At 58.9% G+C, this 22,927-nt stretch overlaps 1 protein-coding gene across 5 annotated transcripts in view; it reads right to left on the bottom strand.

The window, feature by feature from the left end:
* CDC14A (cell division cycle 14A) overlaps positions 1-22,927 on the bottom strand; it is a 100,083-nt gene that overhangs the window by 8,988 nt on the left and 68,168 nt on the right. For 2 of the 5 annotated variants that reach the window (XM_036015900.1, XM_028502744.2), the window contains exons 9-15: positions 19,759-19,989; positions 16,293-16,431; positions 8,052-8,211; positions 5,198-5,313; positions 3,380-3,427; positions 1,438-1,560; positions 268-610 (exon numbers count right to left, since the gene is read on the bottom strand). In XM_036015900.1, the coding sequence (XP_035871793.1) occupies positions 268-610; positions 1,438-1,560; positions 3,380-3,427; positions 5,198-5,313; positions 8,052-8,211; positions 16,293-16,431; positions 19,759-19,989 (1,160 nt within the window). Of the gene's footprint in view, positions 1-59; positions 611-1,437; positions 1,561-3,379; positions 3,428-5,197; positions 5,314-8,051; positions 8,212-16,292; positions 16,432-19,758; positions 19,990-22,927 lie in introns of those variants that run through there. The other 3 variants (XM_028502743.2, XM_036015901.1, XM_036015899.1) reach the window with 2 other exon arrangements.

Raw genomic sequence — 22,927 nt, 5'->3', positions numbered from 1 at the left:
CAGAGCGACGTCCTTCTCCGAGGGGAAGGCACCTGAGGAGCGGTGGGGGGAGAGACAGGAGGAAGGAAGAGCCCTGGTGGAGACTGGGCGTTTACTTGGCGAGGAGCCGGCGGGAGGGACGTGCCCAGACGGTGCCGCGGCACGGAGGGGTCAGAAGGCCTCCTTGGTGCCGCCGAACTTCTTGGGCGGCAGCTTGGGCGAGGGCCGCGAGGCGCAGAAGTTGCGATTGGGGCCCGGAGGGCCCGGGGCCGGCGCCTGCGAACTTACGGGGATGGAGCGGCTCAGGAACCGGGCCGCGGAGGAGGACAGGCCGGCGGGGTAGGCGGGCCGGAGGATGGCGGCAGCGGAGGATGCGGCCGCGGCGGTGACGGCGGCCTGCTCCTCGCTCTTGGCGCCCTGGGTGCCCGGCGGGCTGCCCCGGCCGTACTGGTGGTTGTTGTTGAGCTCGGGGTAATTCGGGTCAGGCACCTGGGAGCTGCCGTTGAGGAGGTTGGTGAAGGGGGCGGCCAGGAGGGCCACCTTGGAGGGCGAAATCTTCCTGTTGTCCGGGTCGTCCGCGGCAGCGTTCAAGTTCCCGAGGGAGCTGGCCAGTCGGGAGTTTATGGAGAAGCTGGACGGGAAACACGGGGGGGGGGCACAGACAGCGATGACACCAGGGCACGTGTACGTGTACACACACACACGCTCGTACACGACCCTGGGGGCGAAGAGCACAGTTCTGACCAGGGCAACCGGGGACCGAGGGGCTCTGGCACCGCCCTGGGTGATGGAGTAACACGTGGCCTTGAGTTAGACCCGTTAACTTCCTCTGCCCAAGGCAGTTCACTGAGACCCAAGAAGCTGCCTGAACCCTGAGACCGGAGATCTTGAACCGGACTATGGAGGTGCCGTTGGTCCTGAGGCAGGCAGTAAGCACGTGTATACGCAGGGGGTGAAGAGCAAGAGATCTCACGCATGCGTATTTGATCACGTGACTGCACAAATCGTCCCTGCCCAGGGGAGACATGAGGATCAGAAGTGCCCTAGTTACAGCCCTTGTTACAACGTATGACTCAACTCCGTCTTTGAGTTGGGCAACCTGCAGAAGGGGATGCTGTGGGGTGTCCAACCTTGTGGCGTCTCTGGACCACACATTAAATACAGAAACAGGAACGAAAACTGATGAGCAAATAAAAGGTTTGAAGTAAATTTACAGCTTTGTGTGGGGCCGCATTCAGAGCCATCCTGGGCCGCAGGCGGCCAGCGGGCCGTGGGCTGGACACCCCCGTCAGATGCCCTCCACGGCCCTGTCCAAGACAGGGACAGACGCCCGGAGGTCACAGAGCCTTCTGAGGTCTCTCCCCCTCCCCCCGGCCCCTCCTCCGACCACCTCCACCAAACTCATTGCTGCCGGCCCCCCCACCTCCCGCCAGGACCCGAAGAGGGGAGAAGAGTCACCTCCTTATATTGGCGCCCGAGGACAGGGAGCCTCTGTTGATCCGCTTGGCCGTCGCCGACGGGGACGAAGCCACTTTCGAGGGCTTCAGAGTGGACGCAGACCCTTGCAGGGAGGAAGGCAGCCTTTGGGGAGAAACACGGGCACAGTGTCACGCGGACGCCGTGTCACCTGGACGTTCAGCGAGCGCCTAGGACGAGACACACTGGGAAGCACTGAAGAGGCCCAGCGGGTGCCAGTCACGGCGACCACAGCGGCCACACTGGGACAGGGGCCCTGCCACACGGTGTCTAGGGACCTGGCGGGTGCTGACTGCCGTGAGGGCTCAGCCGTGAGGCAGTGAAGGCCTCAGCCCCGCCGTGTCAGGGGGAAACTGAGGCACAGTGGAGGAGCTCCTCATTCAAAGTCACTCGGAGCAAGCGGCAGAGGTGGGACCAGCCAGGCCCCCAAGCCCCGCCCCTCACGACAATGTTGCCATCCTTGGTCATGCCCCTTCCTTGCTGTTGGCGCTCCTGCCCCTCGTGTCCTTGTATTCTCTTCCTCTGCCCTCTCCTTTCCACCCAGCAACTGCCCTAGGTGGAGGCATTGTTGTGCTGGTCGCACCTTTCATCTTATCCCCTGAAGCCCTGATTCTGAATGGCCTGCAGCGAAATCTACAACACCTGAGGAGTCACCCGGCTGCTTAAACGGATCCCTCTTCCCTCTGGGCCCAGACGCCTAGGGTCCTCGCCTGGCTCCCGACGCCCTCCTGCGTCTGGCGTCACCGCACCGCGCAGGTCCACGCACCCACGCCTGCCCTCCGGACAGAACGCCGAGCACCCTGCCCGCCAGCCCTCTCGCCTCCGTCCAGGCTGCGCTGCCAGGCACCCCACCCCCCTTGGTCTCCTCCCTCCTCCCCCACCTGACGCACACCTACAGCTGCCCCCTTCACGGTGCAGCCTGCTGGTGCCCCTCCGAGCACGTCTGCATGGAACTCCCGGTGGGGGAGCACCCTGTCCCATCCTGTCTCTCCACAGTGAATCGTGGCTTTTATACCTCATTCCACTGTCTGCTATTTGCTTCCCTTGACATAAGGCTCCTTGGGAGCAGAGATCTCTCTCCTTTCAACTCCCAGTGGCCAGACTCGGGTCAGGTGTGTGGTAAACGTTTGCGGAGGGACCAAGAAGTGGGAAATAGACTCACATCCAACCGCCCGGGCCCAGGCGTGGTAGCAAAGCTTGTTTTCTCGTGGACCCTCCTTCCCCACCCCCAACCCCTCCAGCAGCTACGAGCTGGTTGACCTCTGAGCCAAGAACCCTGGGAATGTTGTACAAAGAGGGAGCCCCACCTTCTGCAGAAGTCGGGGCCCTCCCAGAACTCCCCTGAACACCCCTAAGCCTGGGGCTCAGTGAGAGGGGTGGCGTGAACCAGCTTCTCTCGTCCCCGGTTTCCGTCACGTGTGCCTCCTGCCCTGGATCCTGTCCCCTGGGGGCCTCGTACGACCAGGGAGTGTGCAGGGGACATTCCCCAGAGAAAAACAGTAGTGTCTCCTCCCCGGATGGAGGGCAGAGAAGGAAAAAAAACTAGAAAACAAAGGGGGGCAGCACACACGTGCAAACACAGGAAGGAGGAAAGACAGAAGTGTGGCAAATTCAAGGCAAACTCCACCACGAGACTGAAAGGGCTGTGCCAGCCAATGCCGTCTGCCAGGGACCCCGCACGTGCGGGAGCTGGGGGTCCCCGCCACAGCCACACAGCCCCGAGCACAGCTCGGCAAAGGCAGCTCCTCTTCCTGGGGGGCGTGGCAAGTGCCCCCCGCTGGACGGAAAGGACCGCGATTCGAGGGTGCGGCGCCGTGTGCGGTGCACCCTCACGGGCTTGGGGGGCTGGGGCGTGTGCCTCAAGGGCGGCATCATGTATTTACAAGGTACGAGCAGCTGCGGACCTTGTACGAGAGCCCCGTACCTGAACGGCTGGGACATGGCCCTCGGGTGCCCCTTGACGTCGTCCAACCTGCAAAAACCAGAGAGAGAGATGCTCAGGCGTCAGCGGGCTCTCACAGCGGGCGCGGCACAGCGAAACGACACACGCAGACGGAGCTGGAGCAGAGAACAGGTTAAACAGGCGGAAGGGAGGGCCTTGCAGGTGGCTGTCCATCTCCGTGCGCATTTATAACATGGGCCCTGGGACCAGTGGGACACCCACGGCGGTCCTTCTGTGTCACCCGGACTGCCACGCGCTGCAACCTGCTCTTCACCTCGGCGGGTGGCGCTGCAGCTGCTCAGGGTAAAGTCGTTAGGTGATGGTACTACGATATCATTAAAAAAACAACTAAATTCTAAAAATATGAGAAAATTTCTGGGAATGAAAAGAAAAAAATAGAAAAAAATCATACCAGAGTGAGCCTTCTAAAACCTATGTAGTGGGAGCTCTGTTTTCCCAATTCACTTGCCAAGTTATACTCCAACTTCTCCCCTCCTCGTCCTTACGGTTTCTTAAGAATTAAACAAAGGTTTGAAGTGGATTTAAACCAAAAGAGAGCCCTTTCTTAGAGTCTGAGGGGGGGAATGGTGAATAAACGAGATCTGTGGTCCTGAGCCCCTACATAATGGAGAGAGCACCGCCCCGGAGCAGCGCAGGGTTTGAGCACCAGCCCCACGCGAGTCCACCCAAGCTAGGGAGCGAGCAACCCTCCCTCACCCAGCATCCAAGCCAGGTGTGGCTAACCTGCCTCTCAGGTCAGCTCAGCGAGGCCTCCTGTCTGAGCTGAGCACCTGCTGCGGCCCGGGCCCAGCCCAGCTGCTCCGTGGGCGGCTCCCTCCCAGCCTTGCCCTGTGGGCTGCTGGTGGTTACAGAGCACCGGCTTGTGGAGACGCCTTCCCATCTCGCTGCAGAGACCGACTGCTCAGGCCGAGCTGCACGAGCCTTTACAGCTCATCTCCGGGCGCCAGCCCTCGGAGCAGAGGCAACGGTGTGACCAGCCCCAGTCTGACCGCAGTGTGAGTCCCCCAGGGAGCACGTGAGAACTGACGGCCTGGGAGTGTGCTGGACATTCGTCACACTGACAAACGTCCCTCCTGCTGTGCGTGTCTCTGGCTTCAGAGTCGGAGAAAGGTGATCATTTCCCATCACATCCCTTTGTGAACGTGCCACCCCACATTCCCATAAGGAGTATCGATGGTATTCAGAGTTTTGCACCTGCACCGACCCTGAAGCCTTTGTTTTAACCTAACCTCAACTATGGGCAGCTCTCAAGTGTGGGAGTCAGAAGGGAAGTCCCGTCAACCGATCCTTAGGAGCAGTCTCGGTGACGTCAAGACAGTTGACCACTTCCCAGGCACAGGTGGAACGGCTCATTGGGCTCTCGGAAACAGAAGGGAAGGCTTGGGAGTGCGGTCTCCCTGAGCATGGCGCACGGCACCTTTCCGCACCATCGAGGTGCAAACAGAAGCCTGTGTGGACTTGCCATGGGAAGCCCCTCACGGGGGGGGGGGGGGGGGCGTGGAATTCCACAGGAGTTTGGAACAGAGCCCCACAGACACTGGCCGCTTCGCAGTTCACGGTGGCGTCTGCAAGCCTGCCGTGCACAAGCTGGCTGTCAGAGGTTTCTGAAGTCCAGCTCCTCCCACCGTGGCAAAACAAGAAACACATGACACAGAACAGTAATAAGCCAGAACACAAGAGGCAAAGCAGCACTTGAGTAATGGTGCTCAGACAGAGGATTAAGAGTCCTGTCCCCAGGTGCAGCCGCGCCGCACGCGTGCAGGTGTGACACGGACCCACCTGAACGCGCAGGAGGGCAAGGAGCGGGGCTGCCTCTGGCTCTTTAAGGCACGTAGTTTGTCTCCCTGGGTTATGCTGTTTTTCATCTCCACATCCTCATCCTCTTCCAAAGAATTCTGGAAAAGAGCACATCCCACGGAAGGGTCGTTATGAGTGATTCGGTCTCACATAGACTTCTTACAAGATTATAGACCCTCTCTATATACTTTATATATGTTACCTCAAATCACTTCGATGCACTATGAACTCGGCACCACTCACACATACACACTAAAGAACGCTTGACTACCAAGGACATAAAGTGCAGCGCAGGGAACACAGTCAGTGTACAGTCAACAGCACCGCGATGACTGTGTATGAACAGGTGGGTGGTCACTTCGTAAGCACATGAATGTCTAATCGCTATGTTGTACCTGAAATTAATACACATTGTAGGTCAACTCTAATTATAAAGTTTCTAAAGACGAATGCTCAACTATTCAGCAACAAGCTATACTGGTCAAGACCCCAGTCGGGGGGACAGAAGCAGGGCGACAGTGAGGGCTCCCTAGGAGAGGCGGGGCCCCAGCCGGGTCTTCCAGAAGGAAGCGGAGTAGCACAGGCCGAGGCCACAGCAGGGGAGCCTGCCGCCCCAGCCCCCAGCTCAGCGTCCCGGCCCGTGAGACCCAGGTGCAGGTGATGGTCCCTAGAGAACAAGCAACTAGACGGCATGCACAGGTGCATCTTACTCCTCCAGGCGCTCTGCCTCTACACGCAGCGTGAAACCCACGTGCAGCCCGAAACCCACGTGCAGCCCCTCCACGGGCCCCGAGAACCCAGGTGGCTGAAGCGAGAGCTGACGAGCTCGTTACAGCGAAGGGGGCGAGCCGTGCCCGGGGAGGGAGGGGACATGCGCCCCGACAACGAGATAAAATGCTGCACACCCGGCGGGGCGGGGCCATGAGCAGGGACGATCTATCATAGAAACGGGATGGGAAAGGGGAGTCTGAAATAGAGAGGCGCAAAAATAGAAGGGAAAGGACTGGCAGGAAAAGGTGGAAATGCAGTTTTTAGCAGGTTCCGATGATGTGGCTCGGGAGGGTGGACGGGTCATCTCTCCAGCCCCTCCAGCTCCGGGATGTGGGGTCGGTCAGGCGCCCTCGCTGCGGAAAGGCAAAGCTGTCCGCTCCATGGTGAGCTGCTCCCGAGCGGTGACAAGTGTGGGTTCAACAGAGCCCCCAGGTCCGTCTGCTGCCCCCCCCCACCGTCACTGGGCAGACCTCTGTCTGCTCCCCCACACCCCCGACACCCCCACGGGCCAACCTCCCCACGCCGGGTCTCTGTGAGCTGCCCCCCGGGCAGGTGACGGCAGGAGGCTCCCAGGTGGCGGCTGGGTTTGGCCCTGCAGCCGAGCACCTGGGCTCAGACGGCCGCCCCGCTGGCGGCTCCGTGATCCAGGCCGGCGGCTCTCCCGTCTCGCCCTCGGTTCCCTGCTCTGGGGGATGGCCCTGGTGGCGTGCCCAGTCCACACAGCTGCTGGCAGGACCGAACGGGTAACCCACGGCAAGTGCCAGAAGGGTGCCTGGCGGGCACAGAGTGGGCGGGTGCTCTTCAGGTGGCTTCTGCTGCACCCCAAGCTCTTCGTTCAGGTCCTTAAATATCTGCACCTCAAGTAAAGTGCTTTGATTCTGTCTTCCACTTTTTATTAACCCCAAGACACAATGCACCCTTCGGCCCCTGGATGTCAAAATGCACACTTCTCGCCGGTGCTACTTGGATAGCTCCGGTCATTAGCAACATCACGTCTGCTTGTCTGTTTTCTACGAAACTGGAAGCCTTCCTCACTCGTTCGAGCAAGGCCGACACAGGCCCCGCGGGCTCGGAACAGACTCCTGGAGTCCTCAGCTCCACAGAGCACACCCCCTGGCAGGGAGGGGAGTAGGGGCCGTGGAGGACAAGGCCGTATTAGACATGAAAATACCTACACAAGCCAGGTGCTTAGCCTCGCATCAGGCGTGTTCTGACAGCACAGCCCAAACCAGGAGTCAGACTCCCGGGTCTCCAGGGGGCCCGACCGCCGGACCCCTCTGGGGCCTTGGGCAAGCTGCAGATCTCGTGGGACCCCGCTTTCCGTGCCACACACGAGGGGACCGGAACAGATGATTTCAGGGGGGCTTCTGGCTCCAAAAAGGTCCCTGTCCCTGATTCTGAGTCGATCACTTTCATTCTCTTTCGGAGCTAACAGGCGGTAGTTAGAAAAAACGTGGCTTTGGATAAAGACACGTGGCGTAGGTCACGTCTGTGCGACTGAGGCGAGGACTCTGCCCTGCGATTTCTCTCCCATAAAGCAGGGACGGCCTCGCCTGAGTCACCGGCTGCCGATAAAGACTGAATCAGACCTTGACAACACCTGCAAGGGGTCTGCTCACCAGAGAGTCTCAGTGTCTTTAGGCACTGCCCCCAGCTGTCTTCAGCTGGGGGGGGGGGGCGCCTGGGGGCCTTGCTCGAGCAGTCACTACCGAGCTGAGGCTTCCAGCACCACTGTGGCACGAACTGTTCCTCCCGCTGTCACGTTAAAATATTTCTTTATGACAGCTGTTTCCATTTTCAGAACGTCTTTCTTTAATTTGTTTTGTAAATATTCTCCAAACCAGATGGCCTCCTGTGTAATTGGACTCCTTAAATTACAGCTTTCTGCTTTTTAAGGATGATTGCTTTCCTCTCGCTCTGATGCTTGCTTCAGCGGCAGAAGACTCCACACCCCAAGTTCTGGTGCTCCCCGCGGCTCGGAGGGGGGACGCGGCTGCGCTCTGCGTGTTCCCACGCAGAGCGCGAGTCTTAAGGGGGCACGCACACCTCCCCGGGGCAAACTCACCTCTCCAAATCTCTCCGCGTTTTGTATTTTGGAAAAGTTTCCACTGATAGACATGTCATCCAAGCTAGAAAGAATTTTGTTGATGCTTCCTTCACTGGACGGCCTGTTTTTCAGTTTGGACCGGAAAATGTCTCCTTGGACCCACAACGACGCCTGTTTCCTGCAGAGGAGGAGAGGAAACGGAATGACTGTCAGACGAGCTACGGCCACCTCAGAAGTGCGAGGTCTCGTAAACAAGGAGGCTTGCAGGGACACATTTACACATCAGAACGGGGAGATCTGGAAGCCTTAGAAGAAAAAGAAAAGTCCCTTTCTGGTGCCACAATAAGCTAACGTTCTATAACATTCCACGAACCCCCGTCTTCCAGCATGGATGGGCCCGCACAGCCCCACGTGGGGTGACTAGTAAAGGTTCTCTGACGCCTAGAACACACTGCACGGCAGTCAAGACCGTGAGCCCCTGTGTCTTCCAGGGTGACTTTAGAGTCTGTGAGATATTCTGGGTGTGCGCCAGAGCGGGAGTGCGGTGGATCCCCGACCCTTCCTGACTCCTTCCCGAGTCTCTCGCCCACAGTAGCAGATTATTTCGCTTTTGGGAAGCAAACCACCGAGGACGATTTCTGAGCCTGGGATGTGCAACGGGATGAGGCCAGCCTCACGACTCCACCACATTCAACCTTTCTATTCACTGTCAAAACACGTGTTCCAAACAGACTCTTAGCTTTTCCTTCCTTTCCGGAAATCTTCATGAAACCATGGGATAGCCTCCCTGATACTCTGCACCCTCAAAAAAAATCTTGCTTTAACTGTTTCTCCCTCTGGATTATTTCCATTTACTGCTGTACCTGGCATAACCCTTTCTCTGATGCTTGACTCTTATACTCGTAGCAGAGTCCTCGACGAGGCAGGAACAGTTCGAACACTAACTGTTAAGTTTATAAATGAATGCCTTGGGCCTCTGGCCAAAACTCCTGGGAGTAACGAACTACCATTTCACGGGGGGAGAAAACTCAGCCCTGTCAGAGACAGGGAAAGAGCCAGATGAGTGACCCGCAGAGAAAAGACAGGGCTGTTCCGATAAGACGGAATTCCTGTCCCTCAAGAAGTCCCCCGTTTAGTATGAGACAAAAAAACCCCCTGAAATCCAGTCTGAAGACCCACGACCGAGAGCTGCTGAGGACCCGAGCGGGGGCTGCGAGCCCAACGGGAAGGAGTCAGGAAGGGTCGGGGATCCAGCCGCGCCTGCAGCGAGGAGCGGGGCCGGGCCAGCACGGGGCACTCGCGATGCCAGGGAGAAGACAGTGCGAGCTCACAGACACAGCGAGACCAGAGCGCTGGTGCTTTGCAGACGGAGGCGGCTGAGGAGAAAGGGAGATGGAAGACCTCAGTACGTCTGGGAGAGAAGGCTGTTGGCTCTGGCCCGCGCACCCCACGCTGGGGAGTTAGGACTCGATCTCAGAACGGGAGGGGAATGTGCCGTAGCTGTTCCGTCCACTCCTCTACCCACGGGCCGCTCCCAAATCCTGGCCGCTGTAAACAGCGCCGCGGTGAACATACGGGGGCGTGAGTTCTTTCGGATCAGTGTTTTGGGTTTCTTAGGATAAATTCCCAGAAGTGAAATCGGCCGGGTCATGATTTTTTTTTTTTGAGGTAACTCCACGCTGCTTTACTGGTTGGCCATAAAAAAGATTTTACCCTTCACAACAGCATGGACGTACCTGGAGGGTGTTATGCTGAGTGAAATAAGCCCGTCAAAGACGAGCACCAGGTGATCCCACTCACACGTGGAGTCCGATGAACAAAATGAACTAACAAGCAAAACAGAAACAGACCCACAGATGGAGAGCAGGCTGACAGCTGGCGGGGGCTGGGGGGGTTGGGGGGGCTGGGGGCGGAGGGATTGGGCCAAAAAGAAGAAAGAGGAAGAACTCCTGGATGCCGACAACGGTGTGGTGATGGGGTGGGGTGGGGTGCAGGTGGAAGAGGGTACACGGGGGATACATGGTAATAGAAAAAAAGGAAATTTAAATTTAAAAAAAGAAATTGAAAAACATGGAAGGGAAGACCATCTAAGGGTGTTTGTAGGGGTGGAGGGGGGGGACCATGATGTGGAAACAGGCAGAGAAGTTTGAGGCTTAAAGCGAAAAAAAAATCCCACTGTAAAGGTCATAAAGTGAGGACCCTGACAGCGCAGCCGACCCGACGATGGGAATTACACCGCGACACCTTCCACGCGCTCAGTTGAAAAGCCGCCTCCCTCCCACCACTGGAGAGACCTGATCTGACCCTGAACGTGAATGAGGAGCGAGGGTCAGAGCTGGGTCCCGTTGCTAAGCGACGCGGCACACCCACGCTGAGGAAACGGCAGCTCCTCACGCGGACCCTCCCCGCTGGCGGCAACCCGCTTCACCGTGGTGTCCACTGGGCCTCGAGAGCCCCCTCTCAGGTAGCAGCGCGCCGGGCACTTTGGGCACTTTCGTGCCTTGGGCATTTGAAAATCAGTGCCCTGAAGAGACTGCACCAGCTCGGAGTCAACCCCCCGGGATGCGGCACATTCTCCAGGGGCGCGCCCCTCCACCCGTGCAAATGACGGAGAGACGCCCGCCCCGGTGCCAAGCGAGCCTTGCAGAGCTGAGCGCTGGTGCTGGGGCCTCTGATTCTGGCAAGTCCCTGCCCCGGGCTGGCCAGGCCTGGCACCAAATGACGCACTTGGCCTCCCTAAGGGCCAGGTCACAGTTATGTCTCACATTGAGCCTTCGCGAGTGTTTTTCAAAATCCGCTTTAGGAATTCCCCTAAAGAAAGTCCAGTCGGTGGCCTTGTTACAGGCGTTCCCAGTCTGAATGCAGAGCAGGGGCGGCCCTTGTGCCCCCCCTTCTGTTCGCAGGAGACCTCCACCCCCCACTCCCCGAGCCCAACCCCATCCCACCTCCACAGCACCCCAACTCCCTGCCTCCCTCACCTCCTTCCCTCCGGGTCACACATGTTTCCCGTATGACCCAGCCCTGTGCCCGCAGTCCATCCAAAGCCACCACCATTTGGTCATTTTTGTGGAGAAACCCAACCCACTTGCAACTTGACCTCGACCTCTGCTGTGACTGGAGACCCGATCAGCCCAGGCCTCTCCCGGCCCAGCCCCCCAGGCCTGCTGTGGAAGCGGAGGCAGCCGCTGGGCTGGAGAACGGATGATATAGTGTGACTTGGTTTCCAGGGAAGACAGACCAGAAAGCAGGACGCAAGTCTCGGCGGGGGGGGACTCCAGGGGGTGGAGGGAGACAGGTGTTCGAGCAGAACTACTCATCCTTTGTACAGATGGAAGATGCAGTAGGGAGAGGCTGAGAGAGGATCTAGGAGGGTGTCGGGGAAGCTCCTGACTCTGAAGCACACAGGAAGAGGCAGCCAGAAGGGAAAGAAATGATTTGGGAGATTCCCAGAAGCGGCAACTCGCTGAATCTCATTTAGGTAGAGAACCCCTCAACCTGAACCCCGGAGATCCCTGGAATCGTGACAAAACGCACACTTGACAACTCAACCCAGTGCATTATTACACCTCCAGCCCTCCTCACACACGAAACCACTCCGTCTTCCACAGTATTCTAAGATGAAGTTCTGATGCCGCCGTTGCCAAAAATTCTTCTACACACCTCGTGTTGTCTTGCTTAGCCAAGAGATTCAATGCCACCTGACATTCGAGTGAATCCAAGAATGCAGCAGGAAGTATTGAAAAGCAATTCCTAACTTTTTAATGACTGAGTGTCACTGCCAAAGGTAACTGTCCAGTGTCTCTCAAACTCCAGCCTACGCAGTGTGCTCGTTATTCTAACAAATAAACCGCAAGATAGCATTATTCTAAATTCTTCTGTTTCTAATATTTTAGACTTCGATTTGTTTCTATTTTAGGAATAGCAATGTCTTAAAGCTTTCAAACAGATTATTTAAAAAAATTTAATGCCCTTTCCTTGGCCTAATGCATATATTAAAAAAAATGTAAGGAAACAGCAGCAATCAATTACAGTGAAAAACTCAAGCTGTCACTGTGAGGCACTTTTTCCACCGCTTCTTGAACAGGTTTTCTCCATCTTATTTTGGTGACTCCCTGAAATAAAAAACACTGGCTGAACGATTAATTTCTGGTGTCACTCAGCTCAATGGCGAGATTTACCAGCTGCTCGAAGCACCAAACCGGATGTGCTGCCACCTGCAGAGAGAGACGGAGCCGCCGCCCACGTGGGACCAGGCGGGTGGTGGCAACCAGAGGCGGGTGGTGGCGACCAGCGTCGCCCGGGTGCTGCTCGCGAGAAGCGCCGAGTCTCGGGTCCCCACCCGCACCGACCTCCCGCATCACAACCTGCGTCCGCTCCGGTGGCCCGGCTCTGAGGAGCGCTGCTGCAGACGGACGAGGAAATGAGACCGACTGCACGACAAAAATCAGCAGAACGGGGACGTTTCCGGTTCCGGATTTAGAGATCAAAAAGAGTTTTCACCACAACATCGTGGCTTCCTTCCAGGTGCCTTCGCCCAACCCGGAGGCCCTGCCCTGCAGAGACACAGCTCCGTGCAGGGCTGGACGGGGGTTCGGCGAGGTTTCTCAGGAGGAGACTCACAAGTAAAGACAGGAGCTTGGCCTGGGCCTGTAAGTAAACCACCCTGTGAAGTGACGGTCCCTTGGGCACCACCGCCAGACCCCCAAGGCTCCCTTTCTGAGGAGTGAAAGCCATAAGGGCCGTGCTCCGGAGGGACGGCCATGGTGAAAGCCAGAGAACGGAACCAAACGAGCCGTCCCTGTGGCCTGGCCCCGGGCCGGGCTGCCTGGGGGACGGGGCACCGAGACCGGCTCCAAAAGCAAAGAACAAGAGCGGTCTGGGCATCGCTGTGAGAATGTGGAGGGTGTTTGGTAGAAGGTGTATTGGGGCTGTTACATTTTTAAGCTTACGAACATCAGCTTTAAGTAGAATTTAAAAAAAAAAAAGCTTGATGTTTGTTTTGCAAACAGCTTTCTTTACAGCTGAGGAAAAACTTCAGTACGAAATTTCAGACCAGCACAAGGAGAGGTGGTGTTCTGTCGGTGACACAAATGCATCAACTCGCCGGGATCTCTGACTGCTGGAGAGGCTAAGGGGAGGGTTTCTTCGAGGCGCGGACACCAGACACTTGGGCGTGTCCTGGCGCCCGAGGACCAGCGGGACGTGACGCCCCGCCCTCCCGGAGTCACGGGTGCGGGATTCAGTCCCTAAGGAGCGCGGACTGTCCACCTGGAACAGCCCTTCTCCTGCACGGTCAGGTCTGACAGATGAAAGCCCATCACACCACGCATCAAGCCGGGGAACCTAGTCGCGTCCCCGCGTCACTGCTGACACGGCTCCCCATCTGTCATCAGCCAGTGTCCACAGCCTGGGGCCGCTCTGCGGCATCCACCTGAACTGCTCGGTCTGTCCAGCCCTCGGACAAGCCCCCACCGTCTTCGGGGGACAGTCCAGGGCTCTCTCTTGCAGCCTCTCCGGCTCCAGTCTCTGCCCCCGAATCCACGTGACTGATGGCTGCAGCCCACTCTGCCCCAATCCCATGGGGGCCACAGGTGCCCCCACGTCCAGTACTCCACGGCAGAGGTCAATGAACAGGAGACCTGCAGACGCCCACGTCCCCACAAGGATCTGCGGCTCTGACTGGACGAATCTGCTGGCCCGAGACCCAGAGGGACAACGCCTGCCCAGACGGACCGGTCTCCTATCCACCCAGAGCTGCCGTGACAAGGCCCCACACCCTGGGCGGCTGGGCAGGACATGTGGCTCCTGCACAGCTCTGGAGTCGGAGGCCCTGTATCAGCCCCAACGCGGATCTGCACTCCAAACCAAACAGAAAGGCTTGACTTTAAGAGACCAATGCTGTCAGGTACTTGTGGGTCCGTGCAGAACCGGAACTCGCCCACGCTGCCGACGGGAGCGCAGACCAGCGTGCCTGTTCTAGAACACTCTTTAGCAGCACCTGCCACAGAGGACGGCTCCGCTCACAGGTGCAGAGCCAACAGGCAGGCGGACCAACGACAGGAACCGGCCCGAGAGGTTCCAGACTCTCTGACTCCATTTATATATTGAGCACACAGCACCCCTGAAATGTGCAAACCTCTGACAGAAAGCAGGTCAGCCGCCCCGGGAGCCGAGGGGGCACGAAGGCAGGAAGGGAGCGTGGCCGTAAAAGGGCAGGAGGCACCGCGGGGGCTCCCTGGGGCGAGGGAGACGTCCGCCTCTCGTGCCGGCGTCCTGGCCTCGCCGTTCCACTCGGGTCCTGCTAGGTGCCTGCCTCCGGGGGAGGAGCTGAAAGGCACAGAGGAGCCTTCTCCACGCTCTCTCACAGCCACCTGCAAACCTGCCATCAGCTCAAAGTTCTTACTTCAAAGAGAGAGAGAGTGTGTGTGTGTGTATCTTACAGTCAGATCCCAACACTCCTCCGCCCAGAACCCGCTGCGGACTCTTCGTCGCTCGCACAGGAGGGAGGGGAGGCCGGGGAGGGCCGGGAGGCGATGCCGGCCCGCGAGGTCGTGCCCCTGACACGCGGCCTGCCCGCGGAAGGCCCGCCCGCGGGGTGGTCATCACTGACTTCCACGGGGACACATCCCTGCACCTCAGTGTTCACAGACACACACTCAGGGCTACAGTTTGATCTGACTCACACCTGGGGGAATACCCCAGGTGTCTCTGCTTACGTGTCCATGCACGAACAACACCTTCCTTTGTAACTCAGGGCACCTTCGCTTCCTGACCTGCTTTCTACGGCAGAGAGAGGAGACGCAGCAGGGGGCGCGGAGGAGGAGGATCGTGCAGGTGTGAAGGGGGAGGGCTGCGGTGCCGGAGGCCCCGAGAAAAGCCGGGTGAACTTGACCGGCGGTGCTCTCAGCAGAGCACCGAGTGCCCGAGAGTCCTCGGTGGGGACCTAACGAATGAACACTCTTCCGAACAACCGTTTTAACAGACGCCTGGAGAGCCAAGTGCACGGACGGTTTGTCCCCTCATCCCGAGGCCCTCCATTCCACTTCTGCAGGAGAACGGACCACGAGCCCCCGCAGACCCGCAGACAGGCAGCGCAGGGCTCATGGGCCAGGGCACACGTGCAAAATAGTGGGAGCTGCGGGCAGAGAAGCCGATCCGGGGTAAAACCCTTAAACAATGCAATTATTTTATTTGCACCTCAGAGGCCAACAGCCTAGGAACCTTGGTCTTCCCAAGGCTCCTGTTCTCGGGTGTTGCTGGCACGTGCGTTCGGCACAGCCCTGCCTCGCTCTCCAGCCTACGGTGTCAGTAATCGTGCTTCTGCACGACGATGTTCCGACCGGTTATCCCTCGGGCGCTGGTAACGACAGGGACTCCTCGGCGGGCTCGGAGCCCCGGCACCGTTTCCGGTGCGAACCGCCCCCTTGCAGCATCTTTCCGTGAAGCCAATGAGTGTGTGTTTCTCACGGACATAAAACGATTTAAAGGGAAAGGAGTGAGTTCTATGGAAGAGTGTGCTACCCAAAATAAAGCCACTCCAGCATGAAGAGAGAGAAAAGAGAAATTTCAGTCCAAGAGATGGCTCACTGACAGCGTCTCAGAGCTGGACCTAAACCAGCTGGTGTTGATTCTATCTCCGTTTTATGCATAAACTGAGGGTCACTCCCAGGGTTTTCTACGGGGAAATCGGGAAGAGCAGTGCCCGTACAGGCTGTACCTGCCCCTCCGTGCACCAGGTGTGACGAACAGCTGGCGCCTGAGCAGAGGAAGGGAGGCGCGATCCCGAAGCATTCCCCTGAGCGCGGGCAGGGCCGGGCCGACCCAGCCCTCCTCTCCCTCCTGGGCACCCCCAGGGGCAGCCACAGAGCGGCCGAGGTAGCGGCCAGGAGGGCGGCAGCCTCCCCGAAGTCACCGATGGACCTCAGCTGGGCCTGCTTTTGTCCCCCGTTCTGCTCCTAGACAGGCAGACGGAGACTGAGGAGGGCCGGGCGGGACAATGTCACAGAACTGCACCGTGGCCAGGTCACACGGGGCAACAGCAGGGCTGGGGTCAGCAGAGGGGGCTGTCCCCGAGCGGAGGGAGAGACAGGGCAGGGTGAGAGCGCCTGAGCCGTCCCGTCGAGAGGACTCCTCGGGAGGTGCTGGCTGCGCTCACATCGCCACGGGCTGACGCGGCCCGGGGAAACTGAGGCAGGGGTGACCGGGAACCCGGATGTGACCGGGTGGGGGGAGCGGGGGCGGGGGTGGTGACAGACTCACTCTTCCAAGAAGTGCTGCTGGGGCCCGATGATGGAGCCTGGGCGGCAGATCCGGATCCAGGAGATGATCTCGGCGTGCGTGAACCGGTAGTGCTTCATGACGTAGCAGGCTATCAGGGTGCCCGTCCTCCCGAGGCCGGCTGCAAGAGAGGGGACGGCTGGAGATGCACACCACCACCAACATGCCCCTCCCGTGAGCCCTTCCCGGTCACACGTGCTGCTCCCCCCGCCTCCAGTTTCCTGGGGGAGGGGTTTGGGGGCGGGCGGCCTGTTTCCCCGGGAAGCACCCGTGCCTCCGGTCCAACACCGTGTGCTCGGAAAACAGGTGTGATTTCAGCCTCCGCGGGGGCTCCCCCTGCATGTACAGGCTACGAGAAGTCTTTGTTCCTGCAGGGGGTCCACTGCCCGGGCGTCTGCCAAGACCACAGGTGACCATGGTGGCCAGACACAGCCGGGCGTCCTGGCGCCGGGCCTGGGCTCGGTCGGTGTCCAGGGCCCCTCCCCTGCCCCCCTCCCCGGGGCGGGGGGTGGCCGCCAGGGTCCCTCCCAGGCCCCTCACCATGCACACTCACAGCGAAAAGAAAAGGTGGTGCAGCAATGTTCAAATTTCTCTGAAACTCAAGTTGCTTCCCCTTTTCAAAAAGAGCCTATAATTTAATCTATAAAAAGAACGTACTTTGCACTCGTAACACAATCGAGCAGAACAGGAATGTTCCACAAAGTTTTCATAAAAATCTGAACAAGTTTGTTAGAACTTTCATCATCCAAGGTCTCCCTGGCACAGCAAGACGAGAGGCGGGAATGTTTTCTGTTCAAGGTCAAGGCCAGCTGCCTTACCCTTCCAGGCACTCTCTGAAACCCCTGTCGAACGTCAACAACCGCACACCGGAACATCATGGTGTTGCCATTTTTTAACTGGTTATTTGTGCTGGGAAACTTCTTCAAGAACCCACAAGCACCTGTTGTATTCAGCAGAAGGTGGGCTGGAGACACGGCACTGTCACCAACCCTCACCCACTCCCAGCAGGTCCGTTTCTCGTCTGACTCTCCGAGCAGCGCTGCCCGTCGGGACAGGACACACCCACTCCCTTCCCGACGGCCACCAAAGTGCACTTGACATGGGATAAGACTCCCTCTGCCTCCCCCTTGTAGGGCGATTAAAATGCTCGAGGCTGTTTGAATTCCCGGAAAATTAAGCTGACTTAATTAGGGCAAGTGTCAAAAAAATTAATGGGCCTATGGCAGACACCTACGCTACTAAAAGTAACACAGCTGTAACTAAACCCAAGGGATGCTCCTTATAAAAGAATCCTAGGTGTGTGCACGCGGGCAAGCAAATGGAGCGGTGTCAAAAAGACGTCCCCACAGGTAAAGGGGACCTTCCCGTGCGAGAACCGGCCTCCGTGCCGAAGGGTCGGCGCTTGGGACTTCCGGTCAAGATGGCAGAGTGCGTCCAGGCTGTGCTTGCCGCTGCCTCCTCTGACCACGCCAAAGTCACAACTAAATCACGGAACGACCACGCTCAGAACCACCTGCACGGAAGTCCCACATCTGAGAAGCAGCCACATCGAGAGTGCTGCAATGTGCCAACACTGCCATGAATTGTTTTAATGCTAAAAAGCACAAACAAAAAAGGCTCTGGTTTTAAACACAGATATTTTTTTTAAAACCCTCTACACTATAAAGTAAGCATCAACACTCAGCGACCGGGGTGTCAAGGAGAGGCAGGTCTGTGACGAGGACGTTTAGCACCAGAAACTCGGCGTTCACACCGCCGGTTAGTGAAGGAGGCTGTGGAGAGGTGCCGAGCTCCAACAAAAGCTTCGCATTTCTTCTCCCCTGCACCTGTCAGCCCGAGACGTGACGCACAGATAAAACACACGACGTGGGCACCACACAACGAACTGACTCAGAAACCGGGCCAAACTGATCCCGGGAAAACTACTGACTTTCGTGACCCAAAAATAAACTTGGGAGGAGAGCACGTGAGTATCCCCTCATGTGCGGGCAGCGGCTGTGCTCCCATCAGCGCTCCGATTCCGCTGACGTTTGAAACACGCCAAAGGCAGGCCTTTTCTTGGGCCCGGGCCGCCCTTCACGGGGTGAGACAGAAAGGCAAAGTCGGGGTGCAGACGGGCCACCCCCGGGGCAGGCCTGCCCACCGGTGCCCCTCAGGGGCCTGCTCAGAACTGGGAGCAGCGACCTGCAGGGAGGGAGCAGAAGACTCCTTCCTGGGAGGTGGGGGGTCCCGAGCCAGGGCCCCACCCTGCTCAGACATGGGCAGGGGGGCTACGTCAGGGTGGCCAGGAGCCCCTCGGAACCCGGGCCACGCACGGCTCCTCTCCCCCTCCCCGGGGCTCTGCAGGCAGACGCAGCTCTCCCTCACTCTCACGTGCTCCACAAAGTACCTCCTCCTCCTCCTCAAATCTTAAACACAGAGACAGGGGCCCACAACATGGCACTTTAATCACTGTCGGAACCCCAGCCGAGCTCGTCTGAGTCAGTCACAGCGGCCCCTGGCGCGTGCACGGACCAGGACGGGCCCCAGCACCTGCCAGGGCAAGCAGCACAAAACTCCACCGACACGCAAACGGCACCACCCAGAGGCACCACTCTGAAGAGCTGCGTGCATGCGGGGAGCTCAGGCCAGGGAGGCCGAAGGGATTCCTTCCTCTTCTCGCTGAAATCAAAGACCCCTGTAAAATTACCCCCTGAGCACCGGGGGGTGCCTCACGACGGCGTCCGAGCCTCCTCCGCAGCTGAGGCTTGGAGCAGAAGTCCGCTCACACAGGCGGCAGAGAAACACGGCCTGTCTGGTGCCCGGCTGAGCCACACCGGGAACGGATTGCTGGTGTAAAACCGCATTGTCACCCGCAACTCCGACACCCTCAGGCCTTCCCCAGTGCCCACCCCTTGAGAGCAGAGACTCCCCTACAAAACCAAGGCTCTCGGGTCATTCGAAGACACACGCACACTGGCCTGTGGCTCCGGGATGCTGCTGGCCCCAGGGAACAGGCGAGGCAGGTGCTCCAGGATGCGGCAGCCCAGGGGGGAAACCGGGGGTGGGGCGGGGGTGGGCCCAGAGAGCCACCAGGCAGGGCGGGAAAGGAGAGCATCAACTGTCGAGTGGGTGCAGGAGGGCGGGACGGAGATCGCCGATTCCAGAAGGGAGAGAGAACGAGGAGGCAGCGACCCCACGCCCCTTGGCCAGTGTGACTATCTAAAAGTGCCCACCGGCGGCCTGCAGACGCTGCCCCCTCTCGTGCGGGGCCCAGCGCCAGCGAGCCTGACCCCAGAGAGGCCACAGCCAGGCGACCCCTTTTCTAGGATGGGATTATTTCAATAGGTTTGTGCCCCCCTTTCCTGAAACCAAAAAAAGATCTTTTTTTTTCCTCCAAGACACCAGCTGGCTTCGCCGGCCGTGGTTTGCTGGGACCCGCGGGCGGGCACCCGCGGGCGGCACGCACCTTTGCAGTGGACGGCGATGGCCCCCTCCGTGTTCTCGCAGATGTTCAGGAAGCGCCGCACGATGTGGTCGCTGGGCGTGCTGCCGTCGATGAAGAAGAGGTCGTAGTGCTCGAAGCCGGCGTCCGTGAAGCGCTTGGCCTCGTAGATCTTCTTGTTCAGCCGCACGACGGCGGTCACGTTGTGCTTCTTGAAGTAGGGGAAATAGGCCTCGGGGGCGTGGAGAGGGTAGCCTGGGGGGGGGGAGAAGGACCCGTGGTCAGCACGGCCGGGAGCCTGCGGACACCCGTGCCTGCGGTGACGTTTATGATGACATACAGCAGCTCCCCGGGGGACGGCGCAGCTCAGGGCGCAGGCCCCTCCCTCCCCCCCTCCCTCCCTCCCTCCCCCCCCTCCCTCCCTCCCTCCCAGCTGCGGTCTGAGGGGGCGGGGAAACCCCCACAGTCGGGGAACCCTCCCCCAGGCACGGCAGAGCGCTCCCTCCCACCAGCCGGTGCCAGTCCAGGAGCGCGTCCCGCCAAGACCTGAGCACGCGTGTGCACGGCTGGCAGTGGGGGCCCGTCGCCCCTCTATCAGTGCACTTCAGGGACAAAGGCTCCCCCACGGCAGTCAGAGCCCCTCTGCCAGTCGGACAGCCTCGGTCAGCAGCGCAGCCCCCGCCAAAGAGACTGAGCACCAAGCGCCTGCGCGGTGCCAGCCACGATTCCACTCCAGTTTCTCCTTTAATCCCCACACCGGCCTGTCCAGGACAGTTCGGTCCACTTGGCAGATCCAGAAACTCCAAGAGGCCGAGTGATTCTTTCATAGACATTTCCTTGTGGGGAGGTCAGGCATTCAGCCTCTAACCCCCTTCTGTTGTGAGTGTACCTGGCCTCACCTGCGTGTTCCTGGGAGCTACAGTCAGCCGGCACTCGGCCAGTCAACTGAGGAGACCCCTGGGGGCGTTGCAGGCCCCGCCCAGCAGCCCCGGGGGTGAGGGGCATGAGCTCCCAGCACTCCGCCTAGTGCGGCTGAGACCCACCAGGGCCCACTGGCTCCCGGCAGGTGCACCAGGTGAGACACCCTCGCTCGGGGCCCGTCTGTGGTGCTGGGCTCCACACACGGCTGGCCAAGGGGACCCGCAGTTTCCACATGGTGACTGTGGGGACATTTTCTGCCACCTCCAGCCCTGCACAAGCGGCCACTTCTTTGTCTCAGCAGCAAGCCCGCCCTCTCCCAACCTGCTCCAAGCTGACACTTCCTGTCGGTTCTGCAACTGGGCAGCAGCACCACAGGGTGACTGCAGGCCAGAGCTGGGAGGGGACAAGCACAGAGGTCCGGCCTGCATGGCTCCAGCCGCTGAGGGCAGCTGGGCCTCCCCCAGCACTGGCCTGCAGCCCAGCCTCTCGGCCCCCACCCCTCGGCCCCTAAATGCAGGCCCCTGCCCTTTGGCACGCCCTCCCGGGCTCCTGACACCAGCCCGGCTCCTCCTCCGAGCTCCCACGTCCTGGTGACCCACTCCCCTCTGCTGTCCCCTGGCCTGAGAGGCAGCAGCCATTTCCTCCAGAACATTCTGGTTCCTTCAGTGCTGCCCTTTGGCTCTTCGGCTGTCTCGGGAGCAGGTGCCCCCCCGCTGACTGCCCTTGGTCGCAGCGGGGAGGTTCTGTCCCTGCCCAGACCCCACGGGCCCGCTGCCACCCCTCGCCTGAGCCTCCTCCTTCTCCAGCTGCCCCTGGAGGCGGCAACTCCCCAGCCCAACTCCAATCAGTGCCTCTCGGGCTCCACCCGCCAGAGCTGGTCCTGCCGGCCCCCGAGAGCCCGAGGAGGGTGCACCTGAGCGAGGTCACGGCATGAACACGGCGGAACTGGAAGGCAGGGCTGGCTGGTCCGCAGCCCAGACACACGATCCCCACTTCAGGCACGACGGCAGCAGAGTGTGCTGACCACCCTCCATGTGAGAAACGGAGACCCCCGCACACCCAGGCGGGGAGAGCGAGTGCTGTTCGACTTGGGAAAACCCCGTCTGCACTCCTAGTTGGTTTGTGGGCCAAATTGTTGTTCTTTTCACAATAACTGAGTGCTGGACAGTTGCATATGGCAACAGGACACTGAGATACTAGCAATAATGACAACAATCCTACTTAGCGTTTACTGAGCACTTACTACATGCCAGACTCTCAACCTTGCATTCTCCGGGGTGCACATGCCTGGGGAGGGAGCTGGCCCAGGCGCTTGCACTGCTGGTGAGAGACGGGGGCTGGGGGGGGCTCCCTGGACCCTGGGGTCAGAGCCCAGGGCCTGTGCTGGGGCCAACTTCAGGGAACGGCCACCCGGGGGCTAACTGCTAGGTCTCCAAAAATAAAAACTGGGGACATCACATGAATACAGTCGGTGAGCGGGATTCTTCAAGATCCCCAAAAGTGCTTCAAATGAGTTACAGCCAAAAACAACGCCAATCTCCTATGGCTTTGGAACAGTTGTTTGTGGGGGTTGTTCGCGCACTGGGTGCTGTGGGCACTGCTCTTAGCTCCAGGTGCGCGGCTGACGGGGCGAACACCCAGCCCTTCTCTGTCCGGCCGCTAGGTGGTGCCCTGACCTCAGTAAAAAGCACAGGCAGGGTCCCGTGCTAACCAGGCCTCGAAACAGAATCCCACAGCTGAGGGCCATTTAGAAATCCATCTCATCAAGGAAGAGCAACAAGTGGAAAAGCTATTTGAACAAATAATAAAGAAGAACTTCCCCATTCTGGCAAAGGAAATAGACTTCCAGGAAGTCCAGGAAGCTCAGAGAGTCCCAAAGAAGTTGGACCCAAGGAGGAACACACCAAGGCACATCATAATTACATTAGCCAAGATTAAAATGAAGGAGAGAATCCTAGAAGCAGCAAGAGACAAGGAGACAGTAACCTACAAAGGGGTTCCCATCAGACTGTCAGCTGACTTCTCAGAAGAGACCTTGCAGGCAAGAAGGGACTGGAAAGAAATATTCCAAGTCATGAAAGGCAAGGACCTACATCCCAGATTGCTCTATCCAGCAAAGCTTTCATTTAGAATGGAAGGGCAGATAGAGTACTTCCCAGATAAGGTCAAGTTAAAGGAGTTCATCATCACCAAGCCCTTATTTTATAAAATGTTAAAAGGACTTATCTAAGAAAAAGAAGATAAAAAACCATGTATAGTAAATGATAGCAAA

This window comes from Phyllostomus discolor, chromosome 14 (genome assembly GCF_004126475.2).
Source record: "Phyllostomus discolor isolate MPI-MPIP mPhyDis1 chromosome 14, mPhyDis1.pri.v3, whole genome shotgun sequence".
Classification (NCBI taxonomy): domain Eukaryota; kingdom Metazoa; phylum Chordata; class Mammalia; order Chiroptera; family Phyllostomidae; genus Phyllostomus; species Phyllostomus discolor.
This window is presented reverse-complemented; position numbering and strand designations above follow the sequence as displayed.